Source organism: Dermacentor silvarum, chromosome 3, assembly GCF_013339745.2.
Source record: "Dermacentor silvarum isolate Dsil-2018 chromosome 3, BIME_Dsil_1.4, whole genome shotgun sequence".
Taxonomy (NCBI): domain Eukaryota; kingdom Metazoa; phylum Arthropoda; class Arachnida; order Ixodida; family Ixodidae; genus Dermacentor; species Dermacentor silvarum.
The window spans coordinates 17105417-17127697 of NC_051156.1; the positions used below are offsets into that span (position 1 = coordinate 17105417).

The window sequence follows — 22281 nt, forward strand, 5'->3', positions numbered from 1 at the left end:
GCCCCCTCGGGTGACGCCGTGGTTGCAGTTGTTGGAAAAATACCATCTGCTGTCACTTTGTGCCCAAGATAAACGACGGACTGCTTGAAAAATTCACACTTCTGATTTTTTATGGTGATATTGTGCTGTGCAAATCGTTGAAGCACCTTTACCACGGTTTCTTGACAGTCGTCTACGTTATCACCTACGACGATGACGTCATCGATATAGCACCCCACTTTTGGAATCCCTTTTAGGACGTCGTCCATTAATGACTGAAAGATAGCAGGGGCGCTAGAGATGCCGTATGGAAGACGCTGAAACTGAAACAATCCGAGATGCGTGTTCACCGTTAACAACGCTTTGCTTTCTTCAGCAAGCGGCACCTGTAGATAGGTTTGCGATAGATCTAGGACGCAGAAGGTCTTGCCTCCGGCGAGCGTGGAATACAAATCTTCTGGCAGTGGCAAAGGATAATGGTCCGTTTTCAGAACAGGATTGACCATGACTTTGTAGTCGCCGCATAGCCTTAATTCTGCGCCGCCTTTCTTTGCGACCACCAACAGAGGCGTTGCCCAGTCACTTTTCGTGACCCTCTTCAGTATTCCGGCTTGATCGAGCTTGTCTAACTCTTTTGCTACTTCATGCTTGATAGCAAACGGTACTGGCCGGGCTTTTGAGAACACTGGTTGAGCCCCTTCCTTTACAAGGATGCGAGCTTCGAAGTTTCTGACGATACTCGGGGCGCTCTTGAATACCTCGGGAAACTTCTTTCGTGGGGCTTCTACCCTCTGCTCAACTGGTGTGTCCACGGACAGGCTGTATACTGCTCTCCAGTTTATCTTTAGTTTTTTCAGCCAGTCTCTTCCCAAGAGAGCAGGCATCGCCGTTACGTTCTCTTTCACGACCACTACAGGTAAAGTGATCTTGTTTCCTTCCTGGTACACGGAGACGTTTGCTTTTCCAAATACTTGGAGCTGTTCCCCTGTGTATGTGCGCAACGAGACGTTTGTTTTCACGCACTTGACATGCGGAAAATACTGGTTATACAAACGCTCTGGTATGATCGTGACTGCTGCACCCGTGTCGATTATCATCGAAACAGCCTTCCCTTCAATGTTAAGGTCTACGCTGTAGTCACTGGAGCTTCTACCAGAGTAGAACACCGTGTGACAGCTGAATTCTTCGGATTCGTCGTCCGTGGTGTCTACATATCTGACAACCTTTGTTTTGGCTACTTTCTAGCAGACGGCTTGCAAGTGCCCTTTTTTGTTACAATTTCGGCAGGTGTGGTTCCGATAACAACATTTTTCTGCCTCATGACGCTTTCCGCAATGCCAACAATCGCTTCGTTGCTCGTTATCATGCTCATCTTCAGACCGTGCAACTGGCCTTGGTCTTGTTCCCTTATCACGGTCTCGGTTGCCACTAATAACGTTGACGCAAAATGGTTTTCCGTCAAACTGATGCATTTGCTTTGCCTGTTGCGCAGCTAGTTCTTTTTCTAGCGCCATTTTGCATGCCAGCTCGAACGTCAGGCCTGCCTGTGCAAAAAGAGCCCGTTGCGTTTCTTCGTCACGCAAACCAGCTACCAGCCTGTCCCTTAAGGCATCATTTAGAAACGTGCCAAAATTGCAATCTCTTGCAAGATGCTTCAGTTCAGTGATGAAATCTTTGATACTTTCATGCTCTCTTTGCATTCGGCGATTAAATTTTCAACGTCTTGCGATGATTCAGTGGGCTGGGCTGAAATGAGCTTCTAGGAGCTGCTTAATGTCCTCAAAACTTTTCTCAGAAGGCAAATGAGGCACGACTATCTTCTTTAGCTCTTCATAAGCTTCCGCTCCGAGTACGTTCAGAAACAACTTCAGTTTCTTGTTTTCAGGGACACCATTTATGTCTACGTAGTTCTCGAAGCGTTCAAAATACGAGCGTATGTTGTCGATTTTCGAGTTGAATTCTGCCATCCTGCCAAGCTTACGACCATGACCGTCTTCTGCCATAATGAGCAGGGTTCACTTATCTGCAGAGTTGAGTTCCTCGATGTGCGTTGTCCGTATTTCAGTCTCTTGTTCGTTTGCTCCAGCCCGCCACCGAGGTCAATGCAAGGGCTCCGTGACGCCTCGCTTCCCCGCGACGTTCTTGCGCTGCTCCACGCAGTCGATGAAATACTGGCTGCAAGGGCTCCGTGTCGCCTTGCTCCGTCAGCGGTTCAGTCTCGTTCCTGCTGCTGGCCGACGGCGGTTAAACTGCTCGCCGATCCCACCTCGTCGCGAGATGTTCTGTTCTACAGCAGTAACGACGCATCGGTGGCAGCAAGACGAAAAAGTCTTTGTTTCATACAGCAGCGCACTGTTATAGATAACGCTGCATGCCGGTCAAGCACACGTCATCGCTGGTACAATCTTATCAGACCGTGTGGCGGATACAGAACAGAAGGCAGATGGCATGCCTAGTTGTCGAATCATAGCAAAGACATCTTGTTCCTTCCTGTGTCAGTACGTCACTGTGTTGGGTATCCCCTCCATGTACACCATGTCATGGTTAATTTCCTTCTCCAGAAACGCTTTGTCCTGCAAGTCAGCTGTCGTCACCGTGCTTGACAGCTTGTTGTTGCGAAACATTGTCGTCATAGACGATGCGACTCTATGACCCATCACTTTCATCGCCATGTAGAGCACGTGACGAGGGACTGCGCCCCTCTTGTCCTGCCGCTTCCATTCGCTGGACGCCATGGTCATTGGTGTTCGGGCATCCGCAGACATCTTTCGCGCTTGTCCAAGGTAGATTTGTCAGAACGACAGTTCTGCATGCTCGTCAAAGACGATGTTTAGCAGCCGCTGCCCCTCGCCTGGTGCCATGACCAAACTGGAGCTCTCCACCATAGCAAGCAGTCGAGCGGTGCTTTTCCCACCTAGGGTAACGCCACGGCTCGTCAAGATCATCACAATGCTCCTTGAGGAGTGATCGAGACGGCAACGACGTTGGCCTGACCTGCGTTTTTGTGCTGTGTCGCTTACAGAGTGCGGTCCACCGACTACATTGTAAGCAACGGAGCTACAGTGGATGGAGGACAGAAAAAGAAGACGGACACAAGACCTGACTTTCAACTAAGGTTTTATTGCGATAGCAATTACATGGACAGTCTATGCGAATTTCTGCCTTCGCCGTCGCCGCCGTGAGGTTTCGTATACAGTCGAAGGGTGATAACACCGTCGCACTACACTGTATGTGCAGTAGACTGTATGTGCGAGTGAAAGTGTGCGAGAGGAGCTGATGAGCGCGGCTCCATCTCGTCCGCCCGAAAGGGAAGGGAGTGGGCAGGAAGTGCGCCATCTCTCGCCGCGCGCGAGGCGCCCAGCGTTGCGAGGCATCAAGGGAGGGGGGCCGGCATTTTACTCCGGCTCGCGGTTGCGCTCGGTAACGCGGCCGTTTCTTGGGAGCGATCTGCGTTGGGGGCAGAGTCTGTGGGGCTTCTGCGTTGCCCAGGGGTCGCTGCAAAAATGGTGCTAAAAAGCGCCTTGAATCGGAAACTGGGTAGTACCAAGATCGGTCGTCTGCTTCGGAAAGCACGTTTACAATATGGACCCGCCACTTTCGGTTGTGTTGTACCACGGCTTGTAGCGAATATCGGGCGCCGAAGATTTTTTCAGGGGTGGCACGCTGCGTAAAGGCAAGATATTATGGAATGCCGAATACGTGTAAGCCGTCCAAAGAAATAAGCGGCGAAGTTTTAGCGCGGTGTCAATCGCAAGTGAAGCGAGTCACGTACGAAGTTGAACTTCAGGTAAGGTTTGCATGCTGCTAGATTCAGGCGCATAAACGCGAGGAAATGCTTGCTATAAATGAATTCACAGCAGCGACAAGCAGTCATCATGTGTACGGAACTGCTCGAGCGCACGACGGTACGCGCCGCGACGGCAGCGGTCTTTCAACTTGCCTCGATGTACGAACTGCTCGAGCTCACGATCGTACGCGCCGCGACCGCACCGCTCCTTCAGCATGCCGCGAAATGGCGGGCTTCCTGCAATATTTGTTGACTGCATGCCGCTAAACAAGTAGTCATGCCTGCGCTGTAGTAACGGCCATCTGCCCCTTTAGCAAATGATAAATAACTGATGCAATGCATATGAGCTCGCAGTAACGTACTACGTGCGAATCGCGCTGCGGCGCGAGCTCGTGCGTTGTTCCCTTGATGTAGCTTAATGACAACGCTTGAACATCGATGTGCTGTAATCAGTACTGCCTTGCTGTGCTGCCTCAACGTGCTGGCTTGAGGTCAAGGATGATCACATTTAACTCTCAAGTATGTGCTGCTCATAGTGGGATAATGAAGTTATCCAGCGCGCCCGACGCTCCGCTTCGTGAGGCCTTGAAAGAAAACGGTAGAATCTGATGTTGGTATTGAGGCCTTCTTGCTCGTGGCAGCTCACAACGCAGCAGTAACGACGGGGACGCTTTTTCGCGGCTGAGCTAGGTCTCTCTGGATCGGCGTCACCGATTCCTTTTGCTTCCAGCATTACGTCCCACGGCACACGGAGAGTCCGTTTTCGTTAAACTAGGCTGCGGCCAGCTCGCAGCGTGGTCGGCGTGGTCTCTGAAAAGTGACGAGCCTTTTCACACTCGCAACAGGGCCGAAATAAGTTTGAATCGACGTAAAACTCGGGCTAGAAACGTGCTTCGCCACAACCAGGGCTCAATACTACCCAAGCTGGTACTACCCAGGTATAACTTCTCTCGCCGCCACCAGGCGCCGCTACTATATTTCAAACTCTAGCGCAAGAGGCCCATAGGTGCGCCGGCGGCTCGTAGCTTTGTGCGCGCTGTGTGTTCTCGGCGCTCAGTTTGTGTTGAAGCGATAAACAGCACGCAGGTCACTTCGCTCGCTGCTGCTCCCGCGTTTCGTCACGCCAGCAAGTTTTCACAGCGAGTGCCCGCGGTCTTCAAGTGTGATGTGTTGATGTTTGGCAGGCTATGCTTGGTAATTTAGTTTTAAGAAATGTCGCAGTTTCGCCCGAAAGGCGAAGCATCAATTGCGATAGCAAATTGGTAGAGAGCTATTCGGAGTAGGGATAGTAGAGTAGTTTTATCGGCCGCATAAAGTTGGACACTTCGCTTTCTAACTTCATTGACAAGCGTGGTGTCATCGCGCACAAGCAAACATGAATAGATCGCACTGAATGACCGCAGACAACGACTGTCAAAACGCTGGCAGCAAGCGCAGCCGCTGCAGCCAGCGGGCGAAGAAGCGTGCGGTCTATCGCTTCAACGGAAACTGAGCGGCATTTACAAAGGTCAGAGCCGTGTGGAGATAAGAGATGGTGCGGGCGACGGCCACCACAGCCAGTGCAAGCGTATGTGTTGGCAGAGTAGAAGCTGCTCCCCCGCTCCCTCCCGCGCTGCCTCCCCGCTTTTCTTTTCTTTTCTTTTCTTTTTTTTTTTTTTTTTGCTTTCGCGTGGGAGATTGCGTTGCCAGTTCCCCTTGCGCTGGGTTGCAAGATAAGCATTTGGTGCCGTAGCACAGCGTCTCCCCGACGTTAGAAACAAACAAACGTTTCTAACGTCGTTTCTAAACCCTTCCTTGTTGTATTGGATAGCACACTGTTGATCAACAGAAATGTAAAAAACGATCTTGTTGTTAATTATGACTACGACCTAAAATTCATTGCGCATGTTAGCCACGCCGTTAGGGTTTCTTATAGTGTGTCGGTTTTGTATCCTGTACAGCTAGATGTTTCAGTGACTTTCAATGTTTGGTAGTTTATCTTTGATGCTAGTAAACATCACCAATGCTATAGTAGCATTGGCGTTGTTTCTAAGGACAAAATTGAAAAAGTGCTACGCATATTTATTAATATTCTCTTGCATATATACTGCCGCCGTCACACTTAACCCAAAAGCTGGAGCAAGTAGCCTGCGTGACCGTCAGCAGCACCGGCTGGAATCGAGACGAGTGTGCGGCCGGGTGTTCGATATACCTGTCGACAGCGCATGTAACTAGTCGTGGCTGCGCTGACCCAGAGACGGGCGGCGGGGGCGCTTCCCCGTTTCGCAGTCCCATTTGCCGGTGGCCACGTGGTCTGTCGTTGAGGCAGTATGAACACGTTGCGTCTGCGCGTCTGCGTTATGCCATGGTGGGCTCAACGGCTGTCAAAACGACACATAATAAAGACCGCTGATTCGATATCGCTGCGAATGAACTGCTTCGTACCCGCCGCCCACCTCTGGGTCAGTAGAGCGACAACTTGTTACATATACTGTCCGCATGAACCTCATGCCTATCCGCAGACTGATCTCGATTTGATTCCAGCCGGTGCCGCTTTCTGGCGATGACGGTCACCCGGGCCGGTCGTTTCCGCGTTCATGTTAATTGTGACAGTAGCAGTCATGCGTCTTTTATTGCGATAGCAATTATATGGACACTTCAACCGGATTTCTGCCGTCGGCGTCGCCGTCGCCGTCGCCGTGAGGTTCCGTATAGATAAAATCTTCGCCGCGCGCCGTATGCCCCAGCGGAAGCGTGCGGGGACGCGCGCTATCACGGAGAGCGAACGCACTCAATCTCCCACGCGCAAGCAAGGAAGCGGAAAGCCAGCGCCGGAGGGAGCAGGGGGGGGGGGGGGGGGCACTTCTCTGCCAACAACCGCGCTCGTCGCTCGTCCGCACAGTCTCTTATCTCTCCCACGCGCAAGCAAGGAAGCGGTAAGCCAGCGCCGGAGGGAGCGGGGGGGGGGGGGGGGGGGCGCACTTCTACGCTGCCAACAACCGCGATCGTCGCTCGCTCGCACCGTCTCTTATCTCCACACGGCTCTGACCTTTATGCTCTCAGTTTCCGTTGAAGCGATAGACCGCACGTACGTTCGCCGCTGCGGCGTATCCGCTTGCTGCCAGAGTTTTGACGGTCGTTGTCTGCAGTCATTCAGTGTGAGCTATTCATGTTTGTTTGTGCGCGCTCACACCACGCTTGTTCATTCAGTTAGTAATAGTCGGGCCACATTTTCCAACGCACGCTACACATGTAATGCTGTCCGGATCGGCAGTGCAGCGCTACAGATGTGTCCCTTCGCACGCGCTACCCACGGGAAGCGCTTCTCATCAACACCACCGTTTCACACGCGCCTTCTCGTGGTCATCGAGTCTCTCGCCATGTCGGTCTACTTACGCCGCAGCACACCTCCTTACTTAATCAGCTCATGTTTACTACAATTCATATTGCTACCAAAGCCGCTCACCTTACTTCGTATGACATTGCTGTGTTGCTATCGCATTCATTGCTTCGCCCTTAGGGCGAAACTGTGACATTTTTTTAATATTGCAGTTACCTGAGAACTTTTAACAGATACATGAAAATATTAAATCGGCAATTTAAAGTTCGGGCTTGTTGTTTTTTGGTTAAGTGTACTAATGGGTATTTTGGAATGTTAGATGTTGCTTCAATCTACGTATTTTTGATTTTTTGAAAGGCTATTTCAGCGGTATCATCTGTTTAGCTCACACAAAGTTTGCGTGAGTTAAGCTAAGTCATGCAGTTAAGCCATGAGCTAAGTGTACTCATGGGTATTTGGAATGTTATATGTTGCTTCAATATATTTATTTTAGATTTTTGACAGGTTATTTTAGTGGTATCTTCTGTTTAGCTCACACAAAGTTTGTGTGAGTTAAGCAAAGCCATGCAGTTAAGCCATGAGTTAAGTGTACTCATGGGTATTTGGAATATTGCTACGCGCTTGGGCTACTTGCTCCCAGAAGAAGACGAGGACAGTCTTGTTCACGAGCTAGAGCCTTGGTCTTTTGTCGGTGCTGCGCTGCCCCTTTGGTGCCTCGGACTTACCTTAACGGCCTCTTTTAGACGTCGCCTGTTCATTAAACGTGACATTTTTCTGGTGGAGGTGCGGGGTATTCTCGACCCATGCAAGAGACCCCTCCCAGCAGCAGGAACGTTAGACCGATACCGGAGCTCACGCCAGACACCGCGCAGCCGGAGAATCCAGGGATTGGCCCCTGAGTTTGAGCCTCTACCTGAGAGGACAACGTCGGCAGGTATGGTTGCTACATCCGGTACTACCTCGACTAACCCTGCGACGGTTACTCCGGTACATCCGGTACATCCGGTACCTCCGGTACCTGCTCATCACACGCTGCAAAAACCGCGTGTGCCAAGTCCCTTCCATGGCGACCTTCTTGAAGACGTGGAAGAATGGCTGGCGGACTTCGAGCGCGTAGCAGATTTCAACGGATGCGCCGACGAGGCGAAGCTCAAAAACGTTTATTTCTGTCTTTTGGATGGTGGTCGCACATGGTTCCAGAACCGCGAAGGCGTCCTGACATCATAGCGTGAGTTCTGTCGCAGGCTCTTGGACACCTACGCCAGCTCCGCTCGCCGAGAACGAGCAGAATGGGCCCTCCAGTCTCGCATTCAGAAACCCAACGAGAGTGTGGCTATGTACGTGGAAGACATCGTGCGTCTCTTCAGGCGAGCTGACCCTACCATGTCGGAAGACAAGAAGCTGCGTCACTTGATGCGCGGAGCGAAAGAGCAGCTTTTTGGTGGACTCGTTCGTAGTCCGCCCAAAACGGTTGCGGAGTTTCTCACTGACGCCGTCGCCATGGAGAAGGCCCTGCACCAGCGCTCGCACCAATACGATCAGCAAATGAATATCTCCTCTGCTACCAGTGGCCTAGGAACTCTCACGACCGACGTCGAGTCGCTTCGCGATATTATCCGAGCGGTAGTCCGCGACGAGCTGCGACAGCTGCATCAGACGCAGCAGCCTTCAGCCAACTTTGTCGCTGGCGTCGTGCGTGACGAAGTGCAGCATGCTCTCGGTGCACCACGTTACGAAGCAGCACTTCAGGACGCTCCATCAGTTGAGGCCTTCACAACATCAAGTGAACCTCGACGCGCAACCTACGCTGACGTTTTGTGATGCACCGCCCCGCCCCCGGCGACACCTCCTACCATGGGCGAATTCGAGCGTGTGACTTATCGCGACATATTCGGGCCCCATATCCCGGCACCAGTGCCGCTACCTGCTGTCACCCCGTATGCGACGCTTCAGTCAGCGCAGGCGGTTCCTTATTTTGGAGAGGCTCGGCCATCCGAGCGTAAATCGGACATTTGGCGCATGCCCGACCGACGACCGCTCTGTTACCACAGTGGTGAGGCGGGTCATTTATACCGAGAGTGCCAGTACCACCGCCTTGGACTCCAGGAGTTTCCTATCAATTCACCCCGACCCCGTTTCGGACAACGGCCACCCGAGATTGAAGATTTTCTCGCCCGACAGCGCGCGCCACCGTCATAAAGGCGCCAGTCGCGATCGCCGTCACCACGACCATCCTATTCGGGAGGTGCGAGGCGGATGCCGCAAGGACGATCTCCGAGCCCTCGCCTGGAAAACTGACGTCAGCGACCTTTCGAGGCTAGGCGGCTGATACTGGACGTGCCGAAGACCTCCAATCGAAGCGACCTCAGACCGACGGAGACTTGACGATGCCAGTATCTCAGGCTGGAGACTTCTCCATGAACATACCTGTGCTGATCGACGGTCGAAATGTTACTGCCTTAATCGACACTGGCGCTGACTATTCGATTATCAGCGGAAAACTGTCAAGCCGTTTAAAGAAAATCCTTACGCCTTGGACAGGGACTCACGTACGGACAGCTGGTGGACATGCCGTCAAACCGCTTGGTGTGTGCACTTCTCGGGTGCAAATTCAAAATTCGACGTTCCCGATCAGCTCCCTTGTTCTCCGAGAATGCTCCCGTGAATTAATACTCGGAATAGACTTTCTTTGAGAGTACGGCGCCATCATCGACCTCCGCCGACGCTGTATCTCTTTCTCTACAAAGAAAGCGACGACACGAAACGCCAGCCGCCGCACAGCCGCTTTTCGAATTTCCGACGACAGCGTCACGATACCACCTCGTGCTAGTGTCATGATTCCGGTTACGTCCGAGGGCATACGTGAAGGCGAAGTCCTCGTAGAGTGGAACGTCTCCCTTCTACTTACCCTCGGAATTAGCGTGGCTCGAGGAATAACTGACGTTAGGGATGGACAAGCTGACGTCTTGATCACAAATGAGCACCGACACCTCTTCCGGGGCACTGCCGTCACTTGCGCTGAAGCCTGGGAGGACGTCATTGAGTGTTTCGCTTGTGGAGAAAGCGACACCGATGAAGAATGCGTCCCAGATATCGACATCAATAACGAGCTGTCGGAGTACAATAAGGCGGCACTGCGGGGACTGTAGCGTGAATTCAAGGACTGCTTTGCTCGATCGTCGAAAGTCAGGGAGACGCCAATCACGCAGCATAGGATAATTACTTACGACGATTCACGTCCTATTCATCGTGTTTTGGAGAAAGAACGAAAGCAATTCAACGACAAGTCAAGGAGATGATTGACAATGGCGTCATCCAGCCTTCAAACAGTCCGTGGGCGTCACCGGTTGTCCTGGTAAAGAAGAATGATGGCACTCTCCGCTTTTGTGTTGATTACAGAAAACTCAACAGCGTCACAAGGAAGGACGTTTATCCGTTGCCGCGCATAGATGACTCTCTTGACCGGCTACGGTGAGCCGAGTATCTTTCCTCCCTTGACTTGAAAAGTGGGTACTCGCAAATTGAGGTAGACGAGCGTGACCAGGAGAAAACAGCCTCTGTCACTCCGGATGGACTTTACGAGTTCCGAGTACTCCCGTTCGGGCTGTGCTCTGCTCCGGCAACCTTCCAACGAATGATGGACATGGTGCTCGCTGACCTAAAATGGCAAACCTATCTCGTCTACCTGGATGATGTAGTCATATTTTCAGGCAGCTTCTCCGGACATCTTAAGCGACTGCGGCAAGTGCTCGAGGCAATCCGATCGGCTAACCTCACGTTAAAGCCTCAGAAATGTCACTTCGGTTATGAAGAATTGAAGTTTCTTGGGCATGTCGTGAGCGCGGAAGGCGTCCGTCCCATTCCGAGAAAACTGCCGCTGTAGCTGCTTTTCCGACTCCTACAGACAAGAAAAGCGTTCGACGCTTCCTGGGATTGTGCGCATACTACCGGCGCTTTATACGCAATTTTTCTAAAATTGCTGCACCACTTACTCGTCTCACTAGAGACGACACGCCGTTCATCTAGAGCTCTGAACAAGAAGCAGCTTTGGCGGAGCTTCGACGTCGCCTGGCATCGCCCCCGGTTCTTGGACATTTCGACGAGGACGCCGAAACAGAAATTTATACCGACGCCAGTAACCTGGGTCTTGGTGCGGTGCTCGTGCAACGGCAGGAAAACCACGAAAGTGTCATAGCTTACGCCAGTCGCACCCTATCACGACCCGAGTCCAATTACACTACGACGGAGAAAGGGTGTCTTGCCGTCGTATAGGCACTTGCCAAGTTTCGACCTTACCTCTATGGCCGCCCATTCAAGGTCGTGACGGATCATCACTCCTTATGCTGTCTGGAAAACCTAAGAGACCCTTCTGGACGACTGGCACGGTGGAGCCTGTGCCTGCAGGAATACGACGTGACCATTGTGTACAAGTCAGGCCGCACACACGACAAAGCCGACACATTGTCGCGCGCACCTGTTGAATCTGGTGATCAGCGCATCGAAGACGACAGCGCTTTTCTCGGCGCCATAAGCGGGGCACACGTATCAACACGGCAGCGAGCAGACTGTGAATTGCGCCCTATAATTGAACATCTGGAAGGCCGCAACGTCACTCTGCCACCCCAAATTGCTCACTGTTTGTCGTCGTTTTGTTTACGACAGGGCGTCCTTTACAAGAAGAATTCTGCTGCCAGCAACAACACCTAACTTTTGGTCGTACCCGCAGAGCTTCGTGATGAAATCCTGTTCGCATGCCACGACGAGCCTGCTTCTGGCCACTTGGGTTTCACTCGAACCCTTGCCAGCGTACGAACATCGTACTACTGTCCGAAACTCGCCACTTGTGTTAAACGATACGTCCAAGCCTGCCGTGAATGCCAACGCCGAAAGTCGCCGAATGTGAAGCCTGCGGGATTGCTGAATCCTATCGAACCGCCTCGAGGGCCCTTCGATCAAGTCGGCATGGACCTCCTGGGCCCGTTTCCGTTGTCTACTTCCGGAAAAAAGTGGATAATTATCGCCACGGACTATTTAACCCGCTATGCTGAAACAAAGGCTCTTCCTAAAGGCACAGCTTCTGAGGTTGCACAGTTTTTCGTACAGAACATCGTACTACATCATGGCGCCCCATCCTGTGTCATCACGGATCGAGGAGCGGCGTTTACGGCAAGGCTGCTTGAAGAAGTTTTTCAGCTGAGTTACACCACGCACCGAAAGATCACCCTCAAGCAAATGGCTTGGCTGAAAGGCTTAACAAAACAATGACCGACATGCTGTCGATGTACATAGACGTGCAGCATAAGACGTGGGACGAAGTCCTACCATACATCACGTTTGCGTACAACACCGCTACGCAAGGGACCACACGCTTCACGCCTTTTGCTCTTGTTTACGGTCGTGAAGTGCAGACGATGTTAGAAGCCATGTTACCATGTGACAATTCTGACAATCTTGATGAAGACACTGAGCGTTTCGTGCAGCGTGCCGAGGAAGCACGCCAAGTGGCTCGCGTGAACATCAGGAAACAACAGTGTATTCACGCGCGACACTACAACCTTCGCCACCGACAAGTTGAGTACCAACCGGGTGACCAAGTGCTAGTTTGGACCCCCGTCCGCCGTAAAGGCCTTTCGGAAAAACTTCTCAGTCGGTACTTCGGCCCTTACAAAGTGCTTCGGCGAGTGAGTGACCTCAATTATGAAGTTCTTTCAGACGGCACCCAGCCAGCACGACGCCGACAACCGCGGCCCGAGGTTGTGCACGTAGTGCGGTTAAAACCATATATCGCACACCATAATAGTCGTGGTTTCCGGACCATTACGTTTCTCCTGGGACAAGTCTTGTTAACGAGCTAGCGCCTTGGTCTTTTTGTCGGTGCTACGCTGCCCCTTTGACGACTCGGACTTACCTTAAAGGCCTCTTTTAGACGTCGCCTGTTCATTAAACGTGACAATATGTTGCCTCAATCTATTTATTTCAGATTTTTTGAAAGGCTATTTCAGTGGTATCATCTGTTTAGCTCATACAAAGTTTGTGTGAGTTAAGCTAAGCCATGGAGTTAAGCCATGAGTTATGTGTACTCATGGGTATTTGGAATGTTAAATGTTGCTTTAATCTATTTATTTTTAATTTTTCGAAATGCTATTTCAGTGGTATCATCTGTTTAGCTCATACAAAGTTTGTGTGAGTTAAGCTAAGCCATGCAGTTAAGCCATGAGTTAAGTGTACTCATGGGTATTTGGAATGTTATATGTTGCTTCAATCTATTTGTTTTTGATTTTTTGAAAGGCTATTTCAGTGGTATCATCTGTTTAGCTCACATAAAGTTTGTGTGAGTTAAGCTAAGGCATGCAGTTAAGCCATGAGTTAAGTGTACTCATGGGTATTTGGAATGTTAGGTGTTGCATCAATGTATTTATTTTTTATTTATTTGAAAGGTTAATTCAACGGTATCATTTGTTTAGCTCGCACAATGTTTGTGTGAGCTAAGCTAAGCCATGCAGCCACGCAGGCCATGAGTTAAGTGTACTCATGGGTATTTGGGATGTTAGATACTGCTTCAATCTAGATATTTTTTTAATTTTGAAAGGTTATTTCAGCGCTATCGCCTATTTAGCTCACACAAAGTTTGTAATATGAGTCCCATATTTATACTGTTGTGTTTAATACCTTGATAGAGTTGTTCGCAATGAATAGTAGTAAACTACTGCTCGAAGTTGTCTGCATTTCGTTTGTGTTTTCGCTTTGTGCTTTCGATGTTTTATCGTTGTGCATCAAATTAAAAGGCATTTACGCTGTTTTTAGCACACTAACAATCAATTAAATTGAGTTCTTGTTGGCACCTGACACTGACAATAATTATCTCGCACCCGCAGACGGTGCAGAACTTCCTGATGCAGTGCGCCGAGCGCCAGCAGCCAGGTAGCTCCAACCCACTCGTGTTCCTCATGATGGCCTGTTCGGACGCCAAGTACTTGGACGGGGTAAGGTTACTCACTTTGGGAAGGTCAACGAATATTCTAGCGGACATATATCTACGGGGCGCATGAATTTCATGAATAACGTAAACCTATTCAAATATACTGTCGTCAAATTTACGCAACCGCCGACGCAAGCATCGGGCGGTGACCCGCAGCTTTCAGTGAACAGCCCAATCAAACGCTCTCCTCGTTTATAGGAAGTCACGTTTGTTCGCTTTCAAAACGAATAACATTGCCTACACTGACCGTTTTAACACGGTAGCGTTAAGGGCCCAGTGTTGCAGAAAATCCGATGTCGGCGTTGGCGTCGCGGGCGTTGCCCGGCCAAAGAAAATCATCCCGAACCACCCCGACAGTGCAGCCCCTCCGTGTTGCGCAAGGCGTTAGTGAACAAAATTGAATTTCTCAAATTAATATCCGTCAGAAAATTTGTAAAATACGACTTAGCCAGAACCTGCAGACATGATAGCGCCGGATTGTAATTCGAATGCACGAGAAAACTTAATTCTGTTACTAGAAAACTCAAACACAAACCCCTTTTCCTGCATTTGTACCATACAACAGCGGCGCGCCCGGGTAGATTATTTGCTAAAACACCATCCAGATGGCGCTCGCGTCCTCGGCAGGTCAAACTGGGACTTAGCCTGCCTAATGTGTTTTGGACACGCGCGTGCCTAGGGGCAACAGCAAACAATTAATAAAATAATCAAAAAAGGTCCTAGGGCCTTCACATTTTGATATAAGACGGCTTATTTGCGTGCAAAAATGTCTTCCCGGCCATGCATTTGTGTTTTAAAGTGAAGCCGACTTTAAGGGGATCGGTGTAAGCTTGAAACTTTGGTGTAAGCTTGGTCTTTGAAAGCTGGCTTTCACACGTTGGGCATTGCAGTGAAGCCTACTCATACAGAAAAATGCGATGAGAACGGGGACCGATAACGCTATCAAGTTCCACTTTTAAAGACGAAGCTTAAGCGTGCTCCATTTTTTTCTTATCTAGTTGGCTGACAAGAGGCGAGGAGCACGCTCAAGTGGAGAGGGTTTCGATGGAGCCGAGCCAGCGCAGTGTAAATAGATAGCCAGATGAAGAGGGTGGTGCCGGCTTCGCCGATGAGTCCGCTTCCTCTTAGGTTGCGGTGGCTGGTCGAAAATCGCGGCGGGGTGCAACGGAAGGTAAATAATTCCGCTAAAACGAATCCTCAGCAAGGAAAAGTTGGCATAGCGATGTCATATACGTGCCGAAAGGGCTCGATAACGTTTTACTGCCACGTAAAAAAGGCTTATTACACGAAAATAAATCCATGCTCACCGACAGGTGCGAACAGCGAGTGCCTGAGCGATCGGCGGGCAGCCATCTTTTATTCCTTTCGGAATGCGGCAGTCTCCGGCTATTCAGAAAAAAAAAACCAGTTTTGGCCGGCGTATTAATGCATCTTTAACGCGTACACGTCAGTTTGCCGCGGTGAGTTCTCGTACGCGGTTTTGTGAAGTCGCGAGACAGACACGCGAAGTGGGCACAGACCAAGAACTATGAGGCTGTGCCCACTGTGCCAATGTAACTATTGACCAATAGCAGAAGGCTAATGGCGAAAAGTAATCGAATCAGAAATAACTATTTTTTATTTGTTTAGTTTAGTCATGCATAGTCAGCGTGCACACGTCCTATCAGATGGGGAGCTACTGCGGTTTTCGTGGCGTCGCGTGACAGGCAGGGGGTGGCCCGAAAATGCTTTGACCAATCGTGCCGGGCTGATTACAGAATTGAAATAGAAACGTTTTGAATAGCTTTACTATAAAGCTTGAATAGCTTGAATATAAAGCCGACGCTCCGGCCAATCTTCTTCAGTCGGTCTGGCAGGGGCATGGCAAACGGTTCTTACAAGCACGTCGGCTTCTTTTTGCACGTAGGCTCAAAATATCCGTCTATATATTATAGCAACGATGACCGTTTTTTATTGCTGCTGCCAGACCCTCAGCACTTTGTATGTATTTTTTTCCTGCTTCCTGCATTCATTGAGAATTTTGTTGCAACTCTCTGGAGATGTAGATACTAATCCAGGCACTGATAAAAATATGCTCACGGACAGATGAAAATCAGTCAAGAACTCTCTACACTCAATTCAAGATTGACTTCTTTTGAACAATGTTTAACGAACATTGTAACGTTGGCTTCAACTGTAAATGATGACCTTCAGCGAGTTCATGATCTAGAGGAAACGGTTGCGAACCTCAAAGATATTATTCATAAGCTTGATCGCAAGAATGATGACGTTGAAAATAGATCCAGCAGGAACAACTTCATCATTTACGGTTTGCAAGAACCATCACATGAAACTTCTGAGGCATTGTTAGCTTCTGTGACGGACTTGCTGTCTTCCAAGCTTGGTATCTAATGTGAGTCCATTGAACGCTGCCACAGACTTTGTACACGAAGTAATGAAAAGAAGCGGCCTGTAATCTTCAAGTTGCTGGACTTCAGAGCTAAGCTTGAAATACTTAGAAATGCAAGAAAACTGAAAGAATCTAATATTTACATTAACGAAGACTTTTCTGCACGTGTACGGCCAATCCGCAAGGACTTGTGGGATCACTTGATTGGTATCTGTAAGCAAGCAGCCAAATATAGATTACAGTACGATTGCCTGATAGTCGACAGCGTTCGCTACACGTGGGACAATGTTCGCAAAACGATCGTTCAGGCTCCTCATGCCACCGTTTCTAGGCGCACAGAGTGACTTGATAATGAACAGAAACTTACACTTTTGAACATAAATGCTCGAAGTTTGCTAAACAACGTAGAAGATTTCAATAGGCTAGTAGAATGTCACAACTCGTCAGTAATCTGCGTAACTGAAACATGGCTAAACAACTCCATATCCGATTCTGAAATTTTGCCTCCAGCTTATTCGGTCGTAAGAAACGACAGGAAACTTGGTAAAGGTGGGGACGTAGCTCTCTTTATTTAAAAGGGCATTGAACATTTAGTACTCCCAGAACTTCCGAATACTGAGTTTGTTTGGTGCCGGATAAATGTTTCTGGTAGTGTGACAGTAGTGGGCGCTGCTGATCGACCGCCTGGTTCTGAAAATGTATTTTCCCATATTACAGAATACATAGCCCAAAACAGAATTTATATTTATAGTATTGCTACACGCGTGTGGTATTTGGTTGTTTGAACGAGGCGCGCGAGCGCCATCACTCGAAAAAAGAAGAGGAAGAAGGAGCTGGGCTCGCGGTGTGAATATAACCGCTGAGCGCTGCAACCACTGTTGTAAATACAACCTGTACATAGCTGGTAGTCTTACTGACTCGTCCTTCGCGTAACATTCTGGTGGAGGTGCGGGGTAACGATCCCCGTACCTCTCGTAATATGATCATTACAGGTGAATTCAATACTCCTTGTATTGACTGGGCCTTATTAATTTTAACAGGTCGTGAAAAGGTAGTTTGTCACTTCCTGATTAATATGGCTGTTTAATTTGATTTAACATAAGTGGTTGAACGTCCAATTAGAGTAAACTCTGTTCTTGACCTTGTATTTATTAATCAACAACTGCTACAGTACGGTTTTGAGTGTGACATAGTTGATCGTTTATCAGATGACAAAGGTGTTTTGGTACAAATTAACGTGGTCGGCGAACCTCGTAACTTGAAATTTAACGTTGTTACCGAATTCGCCCCTAACGATCGTGATATTGTTGAACTGTTAGAATCCTCCTTTGGTGATTTCGTGGCAAGCAGTGAAACCTGGAATGTTGATGCTTTGTTAGAACAGTTTTATGATATAGTGCGTACCTGTGCGCTGCAGTTCGTTCCACAAACGTGTGTAAAACATAACCTGAAGCATCCATGGTACACACGTGAAATAATCCAGCTCATACGACGCATTAAACGCATGCGCAAGCGTAACCGGCTTCGCAGCGAAAGTCACGATTCACTCCTTTTCTCGCTCAAGTCTAAACTAAAGACAAAGATGACAGAACCTAAAGACTTTTACTTTAACACGACATTAACAATGTTCATGAAAGAAAACCCATCGAAATTTTGGAAAACAATACTTCCCTATTCTCATGACTCTGCAGCAATCATTATCAGCGATAAGATTTGCACTGATCCTATCACCATCTCTGAAGGCTTTAGTAACTATTTGCATTCCGTCTTTCATCAAGATGATGGTTGCTACTCTCACTTCGTTCATAGTTCCGCACATGAATGGCCTAGTCTAGAAGTAAGTTAGGCTGGGGTTCATAATCTGTTGCTAAAACTTGACACAACTAAGAGCGCGGGACCTGACGCCTTACTTAATATGTTCTTAAAGAGGTACTCGGAAGGGAATGTCAGGTACCTTACAGTAATTTTCAATAAATCGCTGGACACGTCGACCATTCCCTAAGCTCAGAAAATTGCTTGTGTCATCCCAGTATTTAAATCTGGTGATAAACAACTACTAGCAAATTAGAGACCGATATCGCTTATTTCCACTTGCTGCAAGCGTCTTGAAGATATTATTCATAAGCACATGGTTCAGTATCTAAGGTGTCACAATCTACTTCCCGAAAACTAGCATGGCTTTCGAACCGGTTTTTCCCCTGTCACGCAGCTCATTCAATTTACGCACGACATAGCTTCTGCACTCAATAACCGCGACCAAATGGACGCAATCTTTATTTATTATTCGAAGGCATTTGACTTAGTCTGCCATAAAAAGCTTTTGTGTAAACTACGTGCAATATTCAATGGGTCTAAATCTGGATTACTGACGACTTACAATTACCAACTCAATTCATCCCTTTTAATCGCGCACAGTCTTCATCAGTCACAGTCATGTCAGGCGTGCCTCAGGGTTCGGGGCTGGGAGCTCTGTTATTTGTAATTTATATTAATGCTGTAGTAAATGTTACCAGTAATACCGCCGTCAAGTTGCGTCTATATGCTGATTACTGCGTCCTATACCGCACTGTTACCAATGCTCATGATCAACAGGAATTAAACAATGGTTTTTATTGTTCTGCGAATGGAGTAACACGTGGCCAATGAAAATTAATTTCACTAAAACAGTCGCAATGACCTTTGGTAACAAAAAGAAGCCGCTACATTTCTCTTACATGCCAGTGGTAGTTACTTGTCCCAAGTTAATAACTTCAAATACCTGGGTGTTATCTTCTCACATAACTTAAAATGGCATGCTCACAGTAGTCACATCTCTGGGAAAGCCCTTCGGAAACTCGTAGGTCAGATTCGGTCGTGCGATGTCTATCCGTTTGTTGACACGCTACGCTGCTAATCGCGCGACGCTTTTTTTTTTTTTACGTTGGCTTCAGGTGCTGATATTACGTACTTTTACGTGCTTTTCCGTTATTCACACGCGCTGCGAGTTGGTAAACACCACGAAGTGTCCCTCACGGGAAGACATTGCCTTCTGATGTCGTCCCAATTTTCTGGTTGTACAAGATACTCGTGATACAGGAAAACGCCACTGTTGAAGCGCGGTGCGCTTTTACGGACGGAATTTAAAGAGTATGCAACTACGGACAAGAGCATGCAGTGAAATGGTCCCGCTATACGCGCGACCATTTAGTTGCAGTCGGTTGGTGTGGGCTTTCATGCGCATTTCCCCCAATGAATTATTTCATTTCAAGGTGCTGTCACTTCCGCTGCGAGATGCGACTGCTTATCCAACTCGCAAAGCTAACGTGCAAACTATATATCGTAACGAATGTTCTACAATAGCATATTTAACGCTTTGACTTGGAATAAACACCATCGGTAATTTATTTTCGGAGCGTTATTTAAACAGTCTTATCTCATTTTTCTGGTGTATCATTTTTGTCCTGTACAAGGGCCAATAAACCTTCAATGTGTGGCAGACTTTCTTTACTGCACCTGTATTAACCCTCACATTAGAAGGTAACTGCATATTGCGCTCACGTCAGGGAATCGAATTTCTTTTGTTTATGCTGATCGTAACATATCGCAGTATTTTAAGAAACTACTTCGCCATAAACATCCTTGCCTTTCCTTGCTTCCCTCTCTCTACTTCCTGTAAAACACATGCAACAATGCGAAAAGCAGGCAAACACTGTTTTTATGAGCAGTAGATAACACATCAAAAACAGATCAATATTGTGCAGTGAAGTCAGCCGGTTGCATCCCTTCCTGTGAATGATAGCATCTTTTCAAGTTTGGGTGGTTCTGGCATGTCCACAGCTCATAGAGTGTGCAGACGCATCACGAGGCATAGGCTGGGGCCGACAAGATGGAGGCAATGGTGCTAATGAGTTTGCAATTACATGTATTAATGCATAAACTCGCATAACCATATACCATCATTACTCAGACGAGCTTGCTCTGTGTCATATTCACCAAAATCCTACTTAGCCGAGCTTCCTCTCATATTCAACAAAGTTATGCTCAGCTGAGCTTTCTCTGATTCCTATTCACCAAAATTATACCAAGCTGAGCGTTCTCTGGCTCAAATTCACCAAAATTATATTCAGCTGAGTTTCATCCGAGTCATATTCACCAAAATTCTACTTAGCCGAGCTTGCACTCACTCATATTCGCCAAAGTTGTACTCAGCTGAGCTTGCTCTGACTCACATTAATCAAAATTCTACTTAGCCGAGCTTGCTCTGATTGATATTCACCAAACTTTTACTCAGCCGAGCTTGCTCGTAGTCATATTCACCAAAATTATACTCAGTCGAGCTTGCTTTGAGTCATTTCCACCAAAATTATACCAAGCTGAGCTTGCTCTGACTTGTAATAATCAAAATTATATCAACCAAAGAACGAAATTAATTCTAGCTGGAGACTTTAACTTGGGGGGCATTGACTGGGATAACTTGGTAATTGGCAATAAAGAAGTCAAAAGTTGTGATCTTTTTTATATCATGCAGAGTTTCTCGCTAGCTCAACTTGTGCATGAACCAACACGCGTTCAAGGGCAAGTGTCCTCAGCGCTAGACCTTGTCTTTGTGTTCACATCTTTAACCCCTGAAGTTAGCATAGAACCGGCTATATCCGACCATAAAATGATTTTATTGACGGTTGACGATCTTGGCACGGGTGCAAGGCACCCTAGACACCAGAATTGCGGTTAAGGATTGCACAAGGGCAAATCATGAAAGCTTCAATGATTTTTTAGGAGTTATAGAAGATGATTTTGACGATAATACGTTGGACGCCAACGACCTATGGTTCAAATTAAACGGTGGGATTGTACACTGTGAAAGTAATTTTATTTCTACCAAGCTCAAAAAATAAAGCGGAGAACGCCTTGGATTACAAAAACTGTCCTACACCTGAATAGAACGGTGCAAAGGATGCGCAAGAAAAAACATAATTCCACTATGGTTAGTCAGCTTTCAGGAGGACTGAAGGAAAGGTTAACAAGTGTCAGAGATAACTTTTTTTCAATACTTGAATTCATGACGAATCAGCCTCGAAAATTCTAGCGGTATCTGTGAAAACCGAAAAGTGCTCCAATCAAATTGGACATTGCCGATATAGTGGTTGAGGATGCGCGTACTATCGCTAGCTCATTCAATACATACTTGCAGTCGGTCTTCTTCCGTGCCCGCGTCCCTAATATGCCGTTGTCAGAGTACGAATCAGCAATGCCTGAAATCCTGGAAACAGGTAGAGACCGACATTTTGAATTTGGTGCTACAAATAGACGTTAAAAAATCACCTGGCCCTGATAATTTCTCAAGCGATACGCGGGTCAGTTGTCCCCCTTCCTGCGTAAAATTTTCAGTGCATCACTTGAAACGGCAGTGCTTCCCGCGGACTGGCTGTGCGCAAAGGTCGTGTCAATTCACAAAGGTGGAAACAAGCAGCTTCTAGACAGGCGAATATCCCTAACCAGCACATGTTGCAAACTAATGAAACATATAATAAATAAGGCTATCGTAACCTATCTGGAAGAAAATAACCTATTATACTTCAGACAACACGGCTTCAGGCAAGGGCTTTCAACTGTTACTCTTTTAGAAATTTTACACGACTTTGCTGTAATAATCGATTCAAGACTGCAAGCTGACACAATAAATAAATAAATTAATTAAATAATAAATAAATAAAATTTTTGTTGATTTTCCGAAGGCTTTCAACCGCGTTCTACACACGTTACGAATCTTCAAGCACAAATCAATTCATGGATTGAAGCCTACCTCTCGAATCGCTCCCAGTGTGTTTGTGTAAATAATGCTGAATGAG

At 47.9% G+C, this 22281-nt stretch overlaps 1 protein-coding gene across 1 annotated transcript in view; it reads left to right on the plus strand.

The window, feature by feature from the left end:
• LOC119445351 (uncharacterized) overlaps positions 1 to 22281 on the plus strand; it is a 151600-nt gene that overhangs the window by 46363 nt on the left and 82956 nt on the right. Inside the window, exon 3 of the mRNA XM_037709661.2 lies at positions 13961 to 14068. Coding sequence (XP_037565589.1) covers positions 13961 to 14068 — 108 coding nt within the window. The remainder of the gene's footprint in view (positions 1 to 13960; positions 14069 to 22281) is intronic.